Source organism: Galeopterus variegatus, unplaced genomic scaffold (assembly GCF_000696425.1).
Source record: "Galeopterus variegatus unplaced genomic scaffold, G_variegatus-3.0.2 Scaffold278, whole genome shotgun sequence".
NCBI classification, from domain to species: Eukaryota; Metazoa; Chordata; class Mammalia; order Dermoptera; family Cynocephalidae; genus Galeopterus; species Galeopterus variegatus.
This window is the reverse complement of record NW_007726389.1, coordinates 652,414-675,609: the sequence shown is the minus strand read 5'-3', so window position 1 is coordinate 675,609 and position 23,196 is coordinate 652,414. Positions and strand designations below refer to the sequence as shown.

At 36.3% G+C, this 23,196-nt stretch overlaps 1 protein-coding gene across 2 annotated transcripts in view; it reads left to right on the top strand.

Moving 5' to 3' along the window:
- The window catches only part of TTC33 (tetratricopeptide repeat domain 33), a 42,051-nt gene extending 19,583 nt beyond the window's left edge, over positions 1–22,468 (top strand). For both annotated transcript variants that reach the window (XM_008566929.1, XM_008566930.1), the window contains exons 3-5: positions 15,012–15,093; positions 16,524–16,655; positions 19,382–22,468. In XM_008566929.1, coding sequence (XP_008565151.1) covers positions 15,012–15,093; positions 16,524–16,655; positions 19,382–19,735 — 568 coding nt within the window. In that variant the 3' untranslated portion in view covers positions 19,736–22,468. The remainder of the gene's footprint in view (positions 1–15,011; positions 15,094–16,523; positions 16,656–19,381) is intronic.
- Positions 22,469–23,196: the final 728 nt, after the last annotated feature.

Here is a 23,196-nt window from a genome sequence, read left to right as displayed (position 1 = left end):
TTCTTTTTATCAATAATTTAATTATGACATGTAATTAAAATTTACTTTAAAGTTGTGTTAAATTCTAAAGTCTCCCTGAGTCAGTAAAGGTAAAATTATAGTCAATGTCATTTGATGTTTTTTGTTTAATATTCTGCCCTCCTCATCCAGATCAGCTTAGTATACTAATTTCTTACATCTTTTTTTTACTCACTAAACATTATTTAGTGCCTTCCTTAGGCATCGATGCCACAAAGAAGATACCATAATTTAGTGGCTTTTGTGGGGTTGACGCACAGGAAAACTATTTTGATATGGAGAGCATTTTTTTAGAGGGTTCATTGGATGATATAAAAGGAGGGCATTTAACTAAATGGGGAGTGGAAGAATTAAAGAATGTTTGACAAGATTTTGGGGAGGAGATAGTATCAGAGCAGACTCTTTAAAGACAAATGGAAATTAGCTCAAGAACAGGCAGAACAGTGTTCTAACCAGAGGGATCTTCAGTGCGAAGCCAAGAGGAGATAAGAGAAAATCTGCTTCCTTGGAGAATTGAAAATACTTCAGTGGAACAGGAAGGAGTATAATATACAATGTCAAGTGAAAGGAATGTCTAAACATGAGTGGAGACTTTGTAGAAGAGGCGATGTCTAGGGTCTCTTAAATGCCTTGGTAGATTTAAGGTGCTTGAACTTTAGTATCCTGAAGGTAACCAGAAATTTTTGAAATATTTCGGTCATTAAGGTAAACTTATCAAAATTGTGTTTTAGAAAAATTATGCTGAGATGGAGTAGAAAATGGATTAGTCAGGCAAAACTAGTCTCAGGAAGACTGGTTAATTGAATCTTTTATAATTCAGGCAAGGAAGACCTACACTAAGTGGTAGCAGTGACTGGGTTAAAGGAATGAGAGAGACATAGAAGACAGCAGATTGATAACTAATGTGACCTAGGGAAGGGAAAAGTGGAGTCAAGAATGACTGCAGGACTCTGTCTTAATAACTTGGTGGGTGCTGTTGTCTAAGTCAGGGACATATGGGTAGAGTAGATTTGGAGTAGGGGGTGATGGGAAGCTTAGTTTGGACATGTGTTTGAGATATGTCAGTCCTCTCTTGATCTCATGTACCTGTCTAGTTATTTTCTTATATCTTTGTTATTTACAAACAGAATTTCCCAATGAGTTGTCAACATTCATTGTCCCCACTTCCTCATTTCCAGTTCCTCTTTAATCTTGTTTCTTTTCCCACCATTCCATGGATACTGTTTTGATCTGTGTCACCAGTGACCTACATGTTACTAGATATCTCTGAGGTATTCGGACAGCTCATCACTCCCTCCATGACAAACTTTTCTTTTGGTTTCTATGAAATCACACACATTTCTGATTTTCCTCCTTTCTCTCAGTCTCTGCTTCTCATTTGTCTTTGTTGGTACTTCCTTCTTTGATCTCTGAATTTTGAAAACTCCAGCTTTACTGTCTTCTCTTGTTCTCATCGCTCTGTCTCTCTGTGTGATCTTCTCCTGTCCCGTGGTTTGTTTAATTTATTCTTAAAATTTTTAGTAAGAAAAAAGCAGTAATATATGCTCATTATTTAAAAAAGCAAACACAAAAATAATAAAGAATATAAAGTAAAAAGTAAGTCTTGGCCCCACCTTTTCCCCGGTCTCTTAGTTCACTTTCCCATAGGCAGCCATAGTTATCAGTTTCTTGATATCCTTCAAAAGATAATCTTTAGATTTATAAGCATATGGGTCTATATATCTTTTAAAACACCATAAATGGTAGCATTCTAAATTTATACATTATATATTCATAATTGTTATTCATTATTTATACATTATTCTCTTGCTTTCCTTTTTAAACTTAATGTATCTTAGGGATCATTTTGTATTATTACATATAAAACTGTATTTTTTTTTTAATGGTTGCATCTCTCATTATTCAAATTCTTACTATCTAAAATCAGGAACTGGGAAGATTTAGATATGAAGGAGTACTTGTATTTCATTGTATGATGTATTATAATATATTTAACCATTCCTCTTTGAGGAAGGATATTTTCATCTTTTTTTTTTTTTTTTTTTTTTTGTCTTTTTCCGTGTCCGGCAACGGATCGCAACCCTCAGTGTTGCCCCCGTACCGGACCGGGGACCGGCAACGGGATCGCAACCCTCTGCGCTGCTCCCGTGCCTCGCTCAGCCAGTGAGCGGGAACCAGTCCGTATGTGGGATCCTAACCCTCGGGCGGGAGCGCCGCCACGCTTCCCAAGCGGCGCACTATCCAGTGCGCCACCGGGCCGGCCCAGGATATTTTCATCTTTAATTTTTACCAATGATACAGCGACTATCTCTTCAGAGATATGTGTGTACACATACAGGTCAGTCTATAGGAAAGATTTGTAGAAATGGAATTTCTGGGCCAAACTGCATTTTTAAACTATTCTACTTTTATTTTTCTTTTCTCTTTTGAGTATATTGTTATTAAGTAACAGACTTGGGTTTTAAAAGGTGTGTGTGTGTGTGTGTGTGTGTGTACATACATAATGCATATATAAAGACAGAGAACATGCATATAACTTTCCATTAAAAACTGCTTTCTAACTTTTTATTATGAAAATTTTCAACACACAGAAAAGTTAAATAGTACAGCGAATACCTATACACACCACCTAGATTTAGCAATTTTTATCATGACATATTTGCTTTATTTGTGTATACGTTTTGAACCATTTGATAGTAAGTTGCAGATATCATGAAAGTTTATCCCTAAAACTTCAGTATCAGTAAGGACATTGTAGTGGATTGAATTATGTCCCCTCAAAACTCACTGAAGCTTGAATTGTGTTTCCTAAGTTTTATGTATTAGAAACTTGGTCCCCACTGTGACTGTTAATAGCATGGGAAATCCTTATTATGGTAATTGAAAGATGGAGCCTTGAAGAGGTGATTAGATTGTAGGACCATGCCATAGTGAATGGTTTAAAAATGGAGGTCAGAGGCATGGTTCTGAGGGCTTTAAAAGAAGAGAGAGGAGAGTCTCTTTATCTCTGCACTCTCTGCTTCCACCATCTTGCAGTGTGAGACCTCTGGGTCACTGCTGCCACCACAAAATGGACTTTGGACTTCCCAGCCTCAGAAACTGTAAGCAGTAAATTTCATTTTCTTATAAATTATCCAGTTCAAGTATTTTGTTATAAGCAACAGAAATGGACTAATACATTTTCCTAAACAATAATTAGTACATGTGAAAACTAACAGTAATTCCCTAAAATATTGTAATATCTAATCCATATTTACTTATGCAGTTGTCCATAAAATGTCTTTTGCAGCTTATATTTTTTAATCAAGATCTAATCAAGACATATACAGTTTTAATGGTTGTTATATGATCTTAGTCTCTTTTAATTTAGAGCAGAGATCTTCACACTGTGGCTGGCAGACTAAATCTGGCCTGCCATCTGTTTTTACAAATAAAGTTTTATTGGAACGCAGCCGCAGTCAATCCTGCAGCGCAGTCAATCGTATTGTCTGTGCCTGCTTTCACACTATAGTAGCAGAGTTGGGTAGGTGGAACAGAGACTATCTGCCCTTCAAAACCTAAAATGTTTGCTGTATGGCCCTTATAAAAAAAAGTTTGTGGACCCCTAATTCAGAGCAATAGAATAATTCTTCCACCTTTAAAATTGTTTTCCATGGCATTGAATTTTAGAATTGTGTAGGCAAATTGCTTTGTAGAATGTCTCACACTCTGGATTTGCATGATTTTTTTTCCTCTGGGTCATTTAATTTTTTTTCCTGTATCTCTTGTATTTTCTGTAAACTAGAAGTTAAATCTTGAGGCTTTGTTATACTCCAGTTTAATTTTTTTTCAAGAATATTCTAGTGTTGTTTATTTTCTGTTGTATCATGCCACGATGTAGATAATATCTGGGTACCCCCTTTTAGTGATTAGTAACAGGTCAGATTGGGTACCAGCCTTATCCTTCATTATAAAGTTCTTCATCAACCTTTTCCCTAATTCTTAGAGCATCCACTGATGATCATTGCCTAGATCCACTGTTTCATAGAGGTTTACAGAATGGAAATTAAAAATTCTAATATTCTTTCTGCATTTACTAGTTGGTTTTTTTCACCCCTGTGGAGAAGAACTTTCACTCATCAACTGTTTGGTTACAAGAGGAATACAGAGGAAAAGAATAATAAATGCATGTTTTGTTTCCTCTTTATCAACTTCCAGCATAACAATTTGGTGAATTAGTGCCTTACCAAGCTTCAGTGGTAAACAATTAATTTTGTATGTAGACGTATGATAGTACTTCAGAAAGTTAATGGAAAGATTTGTATTATCTTTCAGTTCTGCTTTTCCATGAACTTTATGACATACTCTTGGGTGTATGTTAACAGCTTTGTTGAGATATAATTCATATATAATACAATTAACCAATTTAAAGTGTACAGTTCAGTAGTTTTTAGAACATTCACAGAGTTGTACAGCCATCAGCCCAAAAAGAAACCCTTTACCCATTATCATTCACTCCCCATTTTCCCCCAACTCACTTATCCCTGTGCAACCCCTAATCTATTTACACAATCTCTATGGATTACACAAATCTATAGAATTGCCTATTCTATACATTACATGTAAATGGAACCATATATAAAGAGTTTTTGTGATTGGATTCTTTCATTAAGCATAATGTTATCAAGGTTCATCATGTTTTAGTATCTATCAGTACTTTGTTCCTTTTCATTGCTAAATAATATTCCATTGTACAGGTATTCTATATTTGTTTATCCATTCATCCATCAGTTGATGGACATAGATTTATATATTTTAAACATTATTATGAACTCAGGAATTTTCATATTTTTGTGGTCATAATTTTTGTTTGTTTTTAATGCTCAAATTGTCCCAGATTAGTTCAGTGAGAACCTCTTCAGGTTGGCTCCTGTGTCCTTTGATATGTTCCCTTATATCTTTGATAGCTTTCTGGTACAAAGAGTTCCAAATTCATCTCATACATTTTTCAGTTAAGATTTGAAATTAGCTATTTATCTGACTAGCCCTAGTTCATTTTACTGGGAAATAGTATTTAGAAACCACAGTCTGGGTGTGAGATGTGCTTATTAATACTGACTTGTCATTGCTATTAAATATTTTTTTGTGAACTGAGTGAGATATTTTATTTATTTATTTATTTATTGGAGGCTGGCCATTACAGGGATCTGAACCCTTAACCTTGATGTTATAACACGCTTTAAACAACTGAGAGGACATTATTTTTTTAAGTGAGAAATATTCTTGAATTTTGGGGGGGCGGGGTGGCCGGCTGGTGATGGGATCTGAACACTTGATCTTGTAAACACTGTGCTCTAACCAACTGATATACTGATATTTTCCATTAAAATTTGAGTTTTAATTAATTTAAAGATTTGATACCTGTATTTCTTATTATGCTACAAATATGGATTCTTAGTGACATTTGTATAATTGCCTTTTCGTCATTTTACAATATGCCTATAATAGTTTCAAAGTATCGATACCAATATTAATATTAGCAATAAATGTAATTTAAATGCTAGTTTAGACTCCAGGGCCCTACCTAATCCATCTTCCTAGTTATTTCTTACATTTCATATCATTCTTTTCTCACTCACTGTACTTCAGCCAGGTTGGATTTCACTCTTTTCCTTGAAGATGTGAAACTTATTCATGAGTACTTATCTCTGAACTTGGCATTTTCTGCCTAGAATATTTTTTCTCCAAATCTTTTTATGTGTAGGTATTTTTATCCTTCAGAATCCACCCAAATAACATCTTCTTAGATAGTCCTCCAAGTACTCAGTCTGCAGTGGGGTGGATGTCCCAAATTACTCTGTCTCATCATTTTGCTTATTTTCTTTATAAGAGGCATCATATTTATTTGATTACTTGTTTGATATCTGTTTTTCACACTAGAATGTAAATTCTGTGGAGGTAGAAACATGGTTTCCTTTTTCATTGCTGTATGCCCTATTAGTAGCACATACGGGTGTTGAATAAATATTTGACTAAATAAATAAATGTGTAACATCCGTCTGCCCAGGTGATTTTCTTAATAGGATTCAGCATCTTTTGGTAGGAACAAAGAAGGCTGAAAGTTGATTGGATGAAAAGTTGTAGAGATAATACATTCGGTGGCAAGACAAGGTAATCAGGATTTGAATGTGCTGCTGAGTTTATTCTTGAACTAGGTCATCCCTAGTGGTGTCTAGGCTAGAAAGGCAAGGGCATGTGGCCATGTAATGGGATCAAAGGAAAATTTAGGTGAGTGTCTAAGAGTAGTTGTATTAGGAATGAGGGAATGAGAACTAGAGAAATTGTATATTTTCTTTTCTTTCTTGGGCTCTCATACTTACATCTCTTTTCCAGCTGAGGCTCTTACTAATACAAAGAAGAAAAACCCATTCATACCTAACTAAAATAAAAAGGTAGATGGTTGCAGGTGTATTGTAAGGAAATTTGTAGAAAGAGCCAGATCTTAAGGACGTTGGAACTAGAAACCCTTAGGGATGTATTAGTCCATTTCTGTTGCTTATAACAAAATACACAGAACTGGGTATTGTATAAAGAAAACAAAATTTATTGCTTATAATTTCTGAGGCTGGGAAGTCCATGGTCCAGGGAACACATCTAGTGAGGGTCTTGGTGGTGGTGACCGTGATGGTAGGGTAAAATTTTGGAAAACGGCGGAGCAGAGAGAGCAAGAGACAGACTGCCCTCTTCTTTTAAAGCTCCCAGAACCACACCCCTGATCACCATTTTTAATCCATTCACTACCACACAGTCCTACAATCCAATCACCTCGTCAAGGCTCCACCTTTCAATGATCACAATAGGACTTCCCACTCCCTTAACAGTCACAGTGGGGGCTAAGTTTCTAATACCTAAAACTTGGGGGACACAGTTCAAGCTTCAGTGAGTTTTGGGGGGATATAATTCAATCCACTACAAGTGAACACAGTGCTTTTCTGTCTTTCCCAAAACTGTGTTTATGTTTTTAGCCTACTATTTATGCATCTGCTTTTACTCTTTATTCACTCAACGAGTAATTATAGAGCACCTGTTCATGTGATGATCTGCTATAGGTATGGGAAATTACTTTAGTAAACAAAATGTAAAACTTCTTGTCTTCATATTCTTTTTTTTGGCTTATGTTTTTTAATACAGTTTTATAGTTTTGTCCCTATAGATACTATGCCTTCCTTCCCATATATTTTGTACCTTTGGTCATTGTGTGAATAGGATACTTTTCTCATTTCCATTCTAACTAGAAATTGCCTAGACAAAAAGAAAAGCTGTTCATTACATTCTTTACTTTCATCTGGGCACTAAATTCTCTAGTTAATTCTAGTAGCTTATTCTTTTTGGATTTGTATTCTTTTGTATGCTAGAAATGCCATCATACCTTCTAAAAAATAAATATAATTTTTGTACCTGATCTTACACCAGGAAGGTTGTCTTTAGCTGTACGACTGCTGTGAAGCTGTGGTGCTATGCTTTGTAGCTGCTTCCCCACTACAGGCATTTGTTGCTGCTGCCTGAGTAGTCTCTTTTCTCTCTTTATCCTAATGGGAGAGATGGATAATAATCAACAGAAATAACAGATATACAGTATATCATTTTAGATAAGAATAAATATTATGGATAAAAATAAAGAAGGGTGCTAGGGTATGTTGGGGCGGGTATTGAAATTTTAGATAAAGTAGATAGGTGGGAAAGGCTTCTCTGAGAGGATGACATTTGCATTACCTAAATGAACTGAGGACACTCAGAGAGTGGTTATCTAGGGAAGGAACATTCCAGGCAGAGGGAATAGTGGTACAAAGGCGCTAAGGCAGAAGTATGCCAGGTGTTTCTGAGGAATGATAAGGAGGCCAGTATGGCTAAAGCAGGAAGTAAAGGGGCCCAGCCAAAGATGAGGTTAGAGAGAAAAAAGAAAGCCAGATCTTGTAGGGACTTGGTCAGAATTTTGGCTTTTATTTTGAGTAAGATAGAGAAGTACTAGAAGATCTTGTTGCCTTCTTGCTTCCTCTTCTGTGCCCTTGGTAAGTCTCTGACACACCGTGGTCCCTTGTGATACCTAATTTAAGTATCTTGTCTATTGAGCTCTCCAGCAAGTCATCACTCTCTCAATTTCCTACTTTCAGCTTCAACAGAAAGGAATCTGGGGGCTGGCCAGTTAGCTCAGTTGATTAGAGCAGTGTTGTAACACAAATGTCAAAGGTTCAGATTCCCATACCGACCAGCTGCCAAAAAAAAGAGAAAAAATCTGATTGTCTGAGGTCAGTTGAACCAGGCTGTGGAAATATAAATTGCCACTTAGACAGTTGATTGGCTAATCTTGGGTTATATGTTTGTCTTTGGTCCAATCAGCTGTGTCCTGGGTTGAGGAACATGTAGTCTGCTGCCCACTTAGGAGGGTGTAAGGTTGGGCAGATAATGACAGCCATAGCAGGTGTCGCTTCATATATTATACTTCTAGTCTGTTGCCTTCAACTCCCTTAAAACATGGCCATCCCCCTTCATTCCTGTGGAGTATACTATAAAGCAAATATATTTCACAGGGCCTAGTTTCTTATAGGTTCAGGTTTAGTCTCACTTCTTAAAAGGAACATATAAAATGTTGACCTTGCAAAAGACAGGAAATTTCCCCAGGCTATAGTCTCTGTTGTAAGATAAAAAATTGTAACACAGCAAGGTTGCTGGCTCAAAGGACAGACAGGTTACTGATTGATATGTAAAGATGCTGGGAAGCTGTGTAGGGAGAAGGAATGTTTGCTAAGATCCAGCTTTTGTTGGTGGATCATTTAAATTGCTTTATTGCTTGTTTTACTGAATGTTACCAGCCTATATTGTTAAACTATAACTCCACCTATGTTCTCTTCCTGTAACTTCCTGGTCTGGAGAATAAATGCGGGAAGAAAACCCCAATTCGTGGTTAATTTCTCAAATGGAAGGAATGTTTCTATCTTGAGGGTTCTGGGAGATTAATCCCTTTCGGGGTTTCTCACTATTCAGAAGAGTTGGGCTTTAAGTAATCTTTTGTGGCTCTGTCACCCAGGGGAAGAGAGGGTGACAAATCCATGGGAGGCAAAGCAACATATTCCTACTCTCTCTATCTTTTAAACTCCCCACCTCACTCCCAACTCACCTAAATTTGAGAAGGAAATATAGAATTTTATTTCTTTTTAGTTCATTGCATACTTATTGAGTACCTGCAATATGCCAGTCAGTATGGGGACAAAGCAGTGAATAGAATGAGCTAGATTCTTGCTCTCATGTAAGTTACATTCTCCATCTTCATTGTAGATGTACATTGTAGATGGAGAGATAGGTAATAAAGAAGTAAATTAACAAGAGCTTTAGATTGTGGTAGTTGTTATAAAGAGAGGGCCTTCTGAAGAGATGACATTTGAACTGAAACTTGATTGCCCAGTTTAGTACCAGTAGCCTTAAATTTTTAAAGCCAGTGGTGCCAAACTTTAGGTCGAAGTTTTGCAGTATTTTATAACTCGAAAATGTTTACTCATTTATATTGTTGTTTTTATTTCTACGTTTTTGAAGGAATAAAGTTCTATTTTTTCCTCACAAAGGTTTTGAAAATAGCGTTCGTGTACATGTTCTTTTATTATTTACATAGATTAAATTAAAAGTAATTGTTCAAAAACTAAAGACTTTACCAAACTGCCAATTGACCTCTAACCAGGGACTTTCCACTCTAACCAATCAGATATGCTTTCTTTGTCTGTCTTTTGCTTCAGGAACATTCTATAAAAGTTTCCTCTCTCACCCGTCCTGTTAAGCTACTTGCGGTCTGGTGCTGCCCCAATTCATGAATTGCTGAATGCTCAAATAAAGTTTTTAAATTAAAAAAAAAAAACACGTTCATTTTAAAAAGAGCTTTTAAGAGAGTGTGTGTGTGCTCTTGTGTGCACAAGTGTGTATGTATTTTAAAGACTAAGTTGAGGTTAAAGGACATGAGAGGCTGTTGCTTTTTTTGTTTCATTATAAGGATTTCTCCCCTTTTCTATAAGACTAAAAATAAAATTTTAAAATCATAATGCTTATTGTTCATAATGAAACTGGGCTGTGGCCCAGTTGGCGCAAGGAGGTGCAGGAGGGCAGGCCCTCACTTGGGCAGCTGGAGGAGCACGGACCGCCCTGCAGAGAGGTAGGTGATGTTCCAAGAACATGAGAGCTGGTACGTGATGTCCTCTGTGGTTTCCAGCTTGCACAGCTCCATCAGGACATCACCCACAGTGGCCAGGGAGTTGGCGATCTGCTCACCTGCCTTGGAGTGGCTCTCAGCAGCTATGATGGCTGCCTTCTTCTGCGACTTAGCATTTTCCACCACAAATCTGGCCCTCTCTGCTTCCTTCTGGGCCACCTATTTGGCTTCCACTGCTTCTGTGAACTCCTTCCTGAAGGTCAGATGAAGGGCACATCATCCAGGATGAGCCCAAAGGTTGCTGCTCGCTCTGTCAGGTCATTGCTTGCCTCTCTGGAGACCAGCTCTCTCTGGGTGATTAGTTCTCCAACATCAAAGCGAGCCACCACTGACTTGAGAATCTCTGTAGTGATGGGCAACAGCACACATTCATAGTAGTCCTCTCCGATGCTGGTGAAGATGCAGGGAAGCTGGCTAGCAACAGACCAGAAAAGGAAGCACAGTGTGATGTTAACATTCTGTAAATCTTTGCTACCAGGGGTGACTGGAACATTACGTGGTTAAGAGCAGCAGTCAAAGATAATTGGTTTCTGTACCCAAGGGATTAGAAAGTGAGTTGCTTCCCCTACCACAATGTCCTACACTCACAGAACTGGTCAAATATGACATGGGCCGGCCCGTGGCTCACTCGGGAGAGTGTGGTGCTGGTAACACCAAGGCCCCGGGTTCGGATCCCATATAGGGATGGCCGGTTGGCTCACTGGCTGAGCGTGGTGCTGACAACACCAAGTCAAGGGTTAAGATCCCCTTACCGGTCATCTTTTATAAAAACAAACAAACAAAAAAATATGACAGCTCTGTGCTCAGCATCCACATTATATAAGGCAGAGTTCACTTAGTCTCTTGCAATGGCTAAGGCCAGGACAAGCTTTCTGATGTACTCAAGCACTTTGGCAGCCATGTTTCTTTGTGCTGGACCTACTCATACCTGCTTCCACTCTTTTTTGATTAGCTTAGAGATTGCTAATTCTAATAACGAAGCCTACTGGGAACTAAAATTAGGGGAACTATATTATAACTATTATGGGAACTATTACTGGGAACTATAATTATTCTTATAAAGTTGGCAGGTCATGTTAATAGAAAATCTGAAGAGAAGTAGTATCGACAAGTAAAGATAATGTTTATTTATTCTCTCATCAGCTTTCTTCTTAACTGAAAGATATTAGTGAGAATGATATCTTGAGTTATACAATGTTCCTTTTAGGGTGATCACATTTCCAGTCACTTTTACATCCAATATAATATTTGACTCCAAAATACAATATTTTTTCTTTAATAATTATTATTCATGGTCCACTTCTTTCCAAAAGGGAATTGTAGTGGACACAGGGCAATTTTTAATGTATAACAATGAGGATCGATCGAATAAGTTTTGTTATAACTGTGCATTAGAATAGCAGTATTCAGCCTTTAAGCATTATGCTATAGAGAGAAACATTTAATGATTTAAAGACATGGAAAAATATTTCACACATGTATATGTGATGTACAATATGTAAAAAAAACTAGAAGAATATGCAATAAAATGTTAACTAGGTTAACTGTGGTTATCATCTTTTGGTGGTGAAATTATGATTGTCTTTTATTTGTATTTGTGTGTGTGCTTTGTCTATTTTCTGATTCTTCTCAATTTGTATATCCAGGAAGCAATTTTTATATCAAAACAACTGTCATTTACTCAGGCACAGAATATAAGAGAGAGCTGATTTACGGACATTTTGTGTTAGAAAAATAATTATATATACAACATTAGCTGTGATTTAGTTGCCAACATAGATTTGCAGTCTTAGGCTGCCTTCATAGAAACAAATATGCAGATCAAAGAAGGAAGTAAGAAGTCCACTGGAATTTGTGCAAATCCTGCCTTTTACCTCTTTTTCTTTCTTTCCTACGTGTAAGCTGTGGTTTCTTATCCCAAGAGTCCACCAGTAGAATTCAGACTTTCTCATTCCTTTTGTATAGGTTTCTTTTCATCTTCTCCTTTGTTAACTTGAGTATCAGGTGAGGTCCTTGCATCTTTTCCCTACTATCCCTCTTTTTTTAAAGTAACTTTTGCTTAAAGAAGGCTACATTTTCTTGGTGGGGCAGGTGTGGGGAGGGGTCTGGGAAAGGAAGGACTCTAAGAATGGTAGAGGGGTTAGCATAAGAATTCAAGCAGTGTGATCTGATAGATATTGACTGTTCAGAAGTTACTAGTCACTGAATTCTGTATAGTTTATGGTATTTTAATAGAGTAATTGTAATTCATAAATAATTTTATGGTACCTGAAATTTTAACAGCACCTGAATAGATACCTTAAGTGGCTTACTTGGAACTGTGTTCTAAGCTAACATTAACATGTGAATTATCTGAAGATGACTGGGAGCCTCAGATTGTCACTGAGGATAACTAGGAGCTATCACAGTGGTTTAGCCAACTCATGTCTACTGCCTCCTAAGCATAAAGTTTGTATGGAGAATTGTGTGTCATCCACTCGGGCATGTGCAGGCCAAGATAATGGCCATAGCCTGTCTCTTGACAGATGTGCTCAAGTACATGGAAAGCAGAGCAATGCAGATAGCACTTCAAAGGTGTCTCTAACTCAGATGGAAGAAAGAGAACTGACAGCAGCCGATGAAACTACGTGTCTCCACTCTTCCCACTTTGGGGAACCTGGCTCTAGACAGGTGTTGGGTTTGGCATAATCCTTCATAGTGAAATAATGTCAGTTAGTGAAACACTTAGAGATTTGATTTTTGACGTATAAGAACATCGTTGATGCAGGCAGAGCCAGGGAAAAATACACAGCATCATGGTAGCATATCATAATAATGAGGTGAGTAATGCAGTAGAATGAGTAAGATGGTCACACTGTGTTCAAATCATGGGATTGAGCAGTCTTTGACCCAGAGTTAAACATAATGTTAAACAGATGTCTCCTCAGGACTCAGCAAAGGCCTCTGTTAGAAAAAAAGATATTAACAGTGGTCTAGATAACAGTTCTGACAGCTGTCTTTGCATATTCAGGTATGATTTGCCTAGAAACAAAGGTTGCCAGCCTTTGTGGTGTAGATGTTCAGGTGATAGTTATGCATAAGCTACAGAATAACTACAAAATAACCATATTCACTGCCACAACCTAGGATGGCAGTTAAGGCAGGCTTTGTAAAGCACCCTTCCACTGTGCCCACTCTCACCTCTGCTGCTAGCCATGGAGTTGGCACAGTGGCAAACTTATTCTAAGGCGGCAATAGCCCATTCGCCATTTGTCAAGATGGTATGAGACCTCAGAAGTGTTATTGTCCATTTGTATTATTTATTAGTAAAGGAACTCAATAGCCAGGTGAAAAAGAGGGAGCGAATATGCTTTCTTATGTACTTCAACTTTGTGTTTTCCAAGTTCTGCCTTTATTTCTTTAGTTTTCTGCTCCCTGCTTAAATAATAATCTGCAGATGACATTTTGGTTATTATATTTGGTTTGGATTTTCACACATTAGGAATGAAATTATGCACAAGAACACATACAGAGGAAATGAACTATCTGGAAAACAAATAACAAGTCTTTCAAGAGAAGACAGCACATGACAGGTCTGACTTAAGATACTACGACAGATAATATCAGTGGTTTCACAGTCCTGGTTTCTCATTAGTATTACTTGGGGAGCTTTTAAAAATGCATATGTCTGGGCCCTTGCCCAAGAGTTTCTGTTTTAATGGGTTTAATAGGCACGTGTGTGCATGTGTGTACGTGTGCATTTTTGCCCCTGCATAATCTCCCTAAACCATTCTGCACATAGCCAAGAATGAAAACTGGTAGATTATATATTTTCTGTTTACCTCTAAGAAGCAGAACTCGTATCATTGGGGTAAAGGTAGTGGATAGAAAGTTTCAGCTCATTCTAATGAAGAATTTTTAGTAATTAGAACTTTCTCCTCCTAGAAATATTCAAGTATACACTGGTTAACCATTTGTGAAGGACACTGTGAAGATGACTGTTTTGGATAAAACACAAGACTTGGTTGGCCCTTAATTTTATTGAAAAAGAAAAAAGTGCTGCTGTGCACCTACAGATTTGGCGTGGAGTGTGCTAAACTCAGTTTGGGGCATACTGAGTTTGAGCTGTCTGTGGGACATGTAGTTGAAGATGTTAATTGACTGAATGGCCCTGGAGCTCAAGAGAGACCTGACTAGGAAAACGTCAATGAAAAGGTGGTAGTGGAAATCACCACTTCTGTATTGTTTTTTGTTCATTTCACCTTTCTAATAAGCTTACCATGTATTAATAGTGATGAACAGAACAGATATAGTCCCTGCCCTTATAGGCAAAGAAACTTAAAACTGAAGAATCTTTACCTAATTATCTGGCATCTTCTTGAACTGTCATCTATATCAGCTAGATTGCTGCAGCAGAGCCCAGGGTTGCAACTGCATCGTCCATTTCTCAGAAAAGTCCTTTATAATACATCTAAAATGAGGGGGGCATATGCAGACATCAAGGTTAATGAAAAAGAGAATTCTGGTGGTGATTTCTCAGCCTAGAAAGTAAAATAAAATGGATTTCTAATATATCTTTTACTTGTATTTTGCTTTTTTCTCTTTCTGCCTTTCCCTTCATCTCTTTAATTATTCTTGCATTTGTAGCATTAGTATTATTAGTTCCTGAGTAGAGATATTTTTTGATAAACAATTATTCCCTAGTACCTGATTTTTAAATTTGGTCATGTACTTTGAAAGATGTATTGAAAATACGATATTAACATAACTTTCACAACTACAGATATCGAGAGGCAATTCAGAAATGGGATGAAGCACTGCACTTAACCCCAAATGATGCTACCCTGTATGAGATGAAATCACAGGTAATAATTATCAAGAATTTTACTCTATTATGAAGTTGCTCTATGTTTGGTGACCAATGATGAACCAAACTAGCATTTCCTCCCATTTTCTTTTTCAAATACAATTTATTGGGGAAAAAAATATTTTACTCTTATTACTTATGGCTCTGCCTTATACATAAAATTAGAAATCCATTTGCCTTCACTATGAATTTGACTGTTATTTCCACCTAACTGGCAAGATATGAGCAGATGGATATCTTTAAAAGTCACTGGTGATCTCTTACATAAATAAAAAGTGTTTGCTTTCTTTGTAAATTAAGCGTAGTAGACTTAGCAATTGCTCAGTTTTCTTCAAAATGAGGATGAATTGGGTTCTGGATGAGATTTCTCTAAAAATGGCCTAGTCCTTAGCAAAAGGTCACAATTATTAATAGTTTAAAAATAACATTTGTACTTCAAATATACATTTCTAATATTTTGTGGGAAAGTCCATAAAGAAAACCTCAGAGCACTTGAATTAGGTTATCCAAGAGACTTTAAAAGTCTCAAAGAGAGCATTCAACATATTTTCGGCAGGGAATTGTTGTTGCAATTCAGTCTTGATCTGCACACCTAAGTATTTTTCAGATGATGATCTCAAGATACATGGGACATACCCCTTACCAGCTTTGATTTTAGTTTATCCAAGTAAAACTCATAAATTATGTCCACTGAATCAAGTGTTATAAGGACCTTCATTTGGATGTCTTTAATTTTCAGTATTAAGTAAGTATTATTAATGGCAGGATTTGTAGAGAACTTATATGAAGAATTGTTTAATTTAGAACCTAATCGTGAAATTTGTGTCACAAATCTTCTAAAATGTTAATGGTCCCAAAGATTATAGATAAAATCCAGCCCTTCCCATAGACTGAAGTGGAGGGTTCTAGAATTCTGTGATTTTTCAGGATTGTACAGTTTGAAGTTGAAAGGCCCAGATGTGAGGAGGTATATGGAATGTTTAAATGATTTTTATAGCAGGAAGATGTTTACTAGGGACAGGATGGCTGGTTGAACAAATTAATTTATGTGGTCCTACAGCAAGACCTAGGGTTCCCTAAAAGCCACATTGTAAATAGAATAAATATAAGTGGAATTGGGGGTTCAAACAGCTCTGAGACACCATGGCTGGAATATGACTACTTAGTTTTGACCAGATGGATATAGTTTTCAGTAACTGGAAAGGGAATAGTTTATATTTTCATACTTATATTTGTGAAAAGAGGAATAAAATTCCTGACCCTGAATGGCAGAGAAGGGGGTACAAACCACTGAAATGCTATGTTTACTGGACTAAAACTATATTTTAAAAAATGAAAAGGTTGTTTATGTATGGTTTATCCATCAGTAGTTTGCTAATTTATGAATATTACTGACAGGTTTTTTTTTTTCTTCTTTTTGGCTTGTAGGTCTTAATGTCTCTTCATGAAATGTTCCCAGCAGTACATGCTGCAGAAATGGCTGTCCAGCGAAATCCACATTCATGGGAGTCTTGGCAAACTTTGGGACGTGCTCAACTTGGATTAGGAGAGATAATCCTCGTAAGGAAGTCATATTATTATAATGTTGAAATTTTAAGTTTGTTTTGACATGTTTTTGATCAACCAAACAAAAAGTGAATAGCCATTTATTAAATCTATCCAAAAAATAAATAGGAAATTACTTCTTAAAGGTATTAATTCATAAACAGAGAGCAGAGTTATTACCAAACATCTTTTTTGATTATAAATACCAATTTTATCAGAATCAGAATATTTTTCAGTTATTGGGCATGATGTAAATTAAAAAAAAAATTAATGTGTAACATTGGCATTTGCTAAACCCAATTTAAATAGACAATAAGCGACTTTTAGCTCAGTTCTTTGGATCATTAAATTTACCACATTATTAAGTATTAGCATTGCTGTGGAGACAAATCCTCTTTGGGAAGGAAGAAAGTAGAATATGGTAGACTAATGGTGATAAATATTTAGACTGAAAAGTTGCTAGGCTTAGTGAGAGGAAAATGAGGAAGAGTAGAAACTTATGAAAATGAAATATTCATTATGTAAATTTTATTATAAATTGGTACTTAATGCATTTCTCGACTTATCTGGTCTATCCCCTTGTTGGTAGTAAAGGCTAAATAGGTAAGAATTAGGTGTGAGAATTATCCTGTTTTTGTTTTGGCACAGCTGTATATATATATATATATATATATATATACTCGACAGCTAGCAAAATTTACCTTCCTAAAAAGTGTTTGCAAATCTAATACAGTAGCGCTAAGTTTTCTCTTTGTCATTATGTTTAATGACAATGTTAAATCTTTAATCCATTTTGAGTTGACTTTTGTGTATGGTAAGATGAGGATCCAATTTATTTCTTTTGCACATAGATATCTGGTTTTCCCAACACCATGTGTTGAGGAGATTATGCTTTCCCCATTGTGTTTTCTTGACAGCCTTGTCAAACATCAGTTGACAGTGTATGTGTGGATTTATTTCTAGGCTATCTTATTTTGTTCCATTTATCTACATGTCTTTTTTGTGCCAGTACCTTACTGTTTTGTTTACTGTAACTTTGAAATCAATATATTTTGAAGTCAGGTAGTGTGATGCCTCTAGCTTTGTTGTTCTTTCTCAGAATTGATTTTTCCCACTTACTCTGTGCTTAGCTGGAAGGGAGGGGTTATAGCAACTTCCAGCCCAAACATCAGTCTGTTCTAACTAGCCTTAGCACCTAGATTTTGCCAAGTACCATCATCACTTTGGACAGGCAGGACAGAAGCCAGTCCTTCTGGTAGCTCCCATAAAAGTTCGGGCATTGGACACTGTGGACCAACTTTTCCTCTCCTTGGGGAGAAGCTGGGAATTTCTTTTTCTCTCTCTCTTTTTTTTTTTTAAATTCTTCCATTATTCTTTTTTAACAAAGGGCCCCAGTGATAGAGGACCAGGGGAAGGGGGAGGATAGGAAGTAAGGCCTCTTCTCACTCACCCCTCTCTTCCTTATATTTTTATAATCTATTTACAAGCCCTGGGGGGTGGGGGCAAGGGGAACTCCCTCAGCAGAGTGGGAGCAACCCAGACTCCTTGTCCCCTAGGGACCCAGGTTCCTTTGCCCATAAAGAAGGCCTTTCTCAAGAAGGTGACCCTGTCTGCTCCCTCCCAGGGCTTTGTCATCCAGTGCAGGGCATCTGGTGGGGAGGCCTGCTGGTAGAGGTTGATGTGCTGGGTGTGGAGGTGGAAGATGGGGCCTTGAGATGGGAATTGAGGCCAGAGAAAGACCTTCCAGCTGGGGGAGTATGTGATGACCAAAGTCCCCCAAGGAATTTTTTTTTTCTTTTTCTTTTTTTTCCCTTCTCTCTTCCCAAGTAAATATCTTCCATCTGGAGAGTAAGTATACTCAGAAAAATTCCCAGTAGATTTAGATGAGCCGTTCTCAACTGGAGGCAGTTCTGTCCCCCAGGGGACATTTTTCATTGTTTGGAGACATTTTTGTTTGTCACATCTGGGGGAAGGAGCTGTATTGAATCTAGTGGCTATAGGTTAGGGATGTTGCTGAATATCTTACAATACACAGGACAGCCCCCTCAAAATAAAGAATTATCTAGCCCAAAATGTCAATAGTGCTTAGGTTGACCTTGGTCCAGACTGAAGTGGAGTTCGTGTAACTAAGCAGTGAATAAGAGCGTGGATTCTGGAGCCAGACTGCCTGAGCTTACATCCCAGCTTTGCTACTTTCTAGCTGATACCTTTGGTGACTAATCTCTCTGTGCTTCTGTAAAATAGGACCGAAAACAATAGCCATAACTACTTCATAGGATTATTAGGAAGACAGATGAGTTGATATATGTAAGTCTTTAGAATAGTGCCTGGAATGTAGTAAACACTCAGTAAATATTAGCATTGTTAAGATCTGAACTCTTGTACCTTCCTGATTGTGGGTTAGCCCAGGAAATCCCCAGGTTTCTATCTTTGCTGGTCTGTAGAAGCTGAACAATATATTTGCTTTGTCTTAAACCCTTATATCAGTACTTCTGTTTTAGTGGCTTTTAGTCCATCAGCATTTTGTCAGTCACTTTCTTTCACACTTCTGTAATTTTTTTTTTCACCATAATCATTATCCAGTGGTTAGGACAAAACCCTACCTTTTATCCTTTGTGTTCTAATACATTAAAATAATACATTAGAATACATATACACACACACACACACACACATATTGTATTCAACACAAATTTTAAAAAACAAAACGAATGAAAAACTCTGACCTTTTTTTTCCTTAGGCAATTCGAAGTTTTCAGGTAGCCCTTCACATCTATCCAATGAACCCTGAAATATGGAAAGAAGACCTTTCTTGGGCAAGAACGCTCCAGGAGCAGCAAAAGGTAGCACAGAGGATTAAAAAAAATGAAACACCAGCTGAAGTAACACATTTTTCACCAAAGTCAATTCCTGACTATGACTTTGAAAGTGATGAGATTGTTGCTGTTTGTGCGGCTATTGCTGAAAAACAGAAGACAGTGTCAGCAAATAAAACAATGGTTATTGTGTCGGCTTCTGGAACTGTAGAGACTGTAACAGAGAAGGAAGATGGTGCTACACCACCAGATGGCTCTGTTTTTATCAAAGCCCGATGAAGCAGTATTCATAGAGGAATTATTTGAATCTATCCTTTTGATTGCCATTAAAGTTTAGACATAGGGGCATTTACTCTGGAGATAGAGGGCAAAACTGTTTATAAAATAAGTTTTTCAGGGGAGGCATATGAAAGCTAAATAGAATTATTGTATAGTGTTTGGATTATACTTTGATAAGTTATGATTTATACTACTTAAGATTAGTATTCTGAATAAAATGGCTTTTTTTGATTAATAAACTTAATCTGAATATATAAATGAATACATTTTGAAGACACAACTTGAAAAATGTATTCTTGAGTAGTAAATACAGGAATGGCCAGTGGCATTAAAGTATTGATTAGTTGACTTCTGTTTTATGATAAAGGATGTGTGTGATTTCTTTTCCTCCTAGAAATATACTGCTGTTACTATTCACTCTTACATTTATTTTTTGCTTCATAAGAGTAAGTCTGTCACAAAGCTTGAGTATTTTTCACATTCATTTAGATTCAAACTTGTCAGTTGGTTATGTGTGGAACCTTTGAAAGTTTGGCTGAAAATGTATGCAAATGTGTACATTCTGAACATTTTCTGAAGTTTCTCTTAATTCTGATTTGTGCTTCTGTTTGTTATAGCAATTGTACTTGTCTCCTTCAGTATTTGTTAGATGTGTGAAGTACTGATACAAGTTAGAGTGATGGTTTTATTTTTTAATTGTTACAGTACTGAGAGTAGTCCTTACCACAAGTGAGTCATTTTTAAAATGTGCTTTTTTAAAATGAATGACTTTTACAATTTCATCATGACAAATTGTACTGCTTCATTATCCCACTCAAAATCAATGTTTTCTTTATTTTTAAAAGCTTTAAAAATCCTAAAAACAACTTAATTCTTTGCTTGTAACTTTCCAGCTGATGATTTGGAATTACTTTCTCATATAACTTTTTTGGAACTTCTCAGCAAAATGAAAAATAATTACAATTTTAACTAGCTAAATTATATCTTTCTATTAGGGATGTTATTATCAGAGTGCCAACGAGTAAGTAACTTAAGCATAAAAAAACAAAAACAAAAACTAGAAAGTGATTTATAGTACAATACCACGAGTATGAGGAGAATATATTAAAGAAATATTTTATTGAAAGGCCATAATTACATTCACAAATTAATACTATCATTGCAAATGCGAATTATTATTTTTATACTATATATTGTAGTACAATTATATAGAACTGTTGGGTACTGTTACTTCTGATACTCAGGAAGATATTTTTGGTGTAAAATTAATTTTTTTGTTACAATGAAGGTAGGCTACTTTAGGTTAAGGGATCCTAACACTGCTGGAGCATGTAGGTAATTGTGTACATTTTTATGAGGATGATTTTTAAAAATTTGTTTTAGTGGAATGCATATGTCTTTTTTTTCCAGAGTTGGAGAAATCAGCACTTGCCTTGAAAAGTATTGTATTTTCCCCCTAAGTTATATCATCAGAAATTTAGCTCTGATTAGGTCAGTTTTAAAGTTATCTAAAAAAAAACAAACATGTAAATTATTATTATTTTTTTTAATGAGGTATATTCTTAAATGGTAGATAGGTATCTAGAGAAGTGAGTACTCAACATTTGGTACAGTGTTTTGAGTAATGGGTGTTTGTTTATTGTGTAATTTGCGAATAGTTTTTTCTTCCATTTTGAAGATTTTCCTATTTTGTATTGTTAGCATTTGAAAAATAAGATTGAATTACTTAATTTTTTTTCTTATGTGAAAATAATATATATAAAGCACCTTGCATGGTGCCTCACACATGCAGTGTTCAGTAAATGCTGGCTATATCTGTGAAGAATTTGAATTAGTTTGGAAATATTTAACCTCCATTTCTTCTGACTTAGAACTTCTTTGTAATACTTTCCTTATCTGAAAGTGAGAAGTAACTGCTTCCAATATTATAGGATGGATGGATGGATATCAGTTGGGGATTATTCTTGGCATGACATCTATGCCTCCTCCCCAGGACAGAGTGCATGTAGCCACTAGACTGTTAAAAAACCTAATGTTTTCTCTGTGTTGATGTTGGTAGGCCAGGTTAGGCTCTTCCTTACTCAGATATAAGACATAAAATAGTTTAGACATAAGATGAAGGAGAAAAAGTAGTGAGTTATGGAGAAGGGAGGCACTTCATTTCTTCAAGCCCCAAAAGATGCTTATTTTAGCTAACACTATTCTATGTATAAAGAAAAAAATGCATCCATTACTTTACAAGGATGTGAACACTGATATACAAATATTTCCCAAGTTTGTTAATTGTAACAACAAACCTTTATGAATCTGAAGAAAAATAATTGATGTTCATGATAATGACATAATTATAGATGTTTAATATACTTTCTGAAATAACACTGTTTATTGTTCAAATTATGCTTAATATAATTAAATTATTCTTGTTTGAAAATTGTATGACATAGACACTCATTAATCAGAACAGTACACATTTAGACCATGCCTGATGACCTGAGAATCATATATTATTCTCTAGAAAATAGGTTCTCCTCTTAGTTTATCTTAAATTTGCTAACAAATGCTACATAAACATTGAGAAGTCATGCAAGTTATGGATCACAGAATCAATATCTACTGCAACTTGGCCTGTGTACATAATTTGTGGTCGTGATTTAAGTATGAAAATCTTTTAAAATGATGTTTGATGGCAAAACTATAATGAAGACTTGAAATAAAAAAAAAAACTTTCAGAAAGCTAGAGTTTCCATGATGATAACTGAACAGTATATCTTTTTTAGTTTGAAAATTATGCTTTACTGTGTTAGTCAGTTTCTGTTGCTTATAACAAAATACTTGGAACCGGGTAATATATAAGAAAACAAAATTTACTGCTTACGGTTTTGGAGGCTGGGTAGTCCCAAATCCCAGAAACACATCTGGTGAGGGTCTTCTTTGGTGGTGGCTTTACAGCAATGCAGGAGTCTCACATGGCAGAAAATGGCATCTGGTGAGGGTCTTCTTTGGTGGTGGCTTTACAGCAATGCAGGAGTCTCACATGGCAGAAAATGGCAGAGCAGAGAGAGAGAACTCCTCATGTGCCCTCCTTTTAAAGCCCTCAGAACCACGCCCATGACCACCGTTAAACCATCAACCTAATCACCTCTTCAAGGCCCCACCTTTCAATTAATATAATAGGATTTCCCACCCTCAGCAGTTACAGTGGGGATTAAATTTTGGGGGTCAGTCAATCCAAGACAATTACATAATGATTCAAAGGTTGTTTCGTTGCCTTTACTAGCAGTAAGAAAATTACCAATCATTTCTTTTAATTTCCTTGAGTCAGAAGCCCTTCTAAATTGACTCTGGACCAGCCATTCTGAGCTGTGATTTCATGATACGTGTATCTAAATGAGTGGTGAGTTGACACAAGAATCATAGTTCCATAATAATTACCTTCAAATCAATTGGTATATTAAATATGC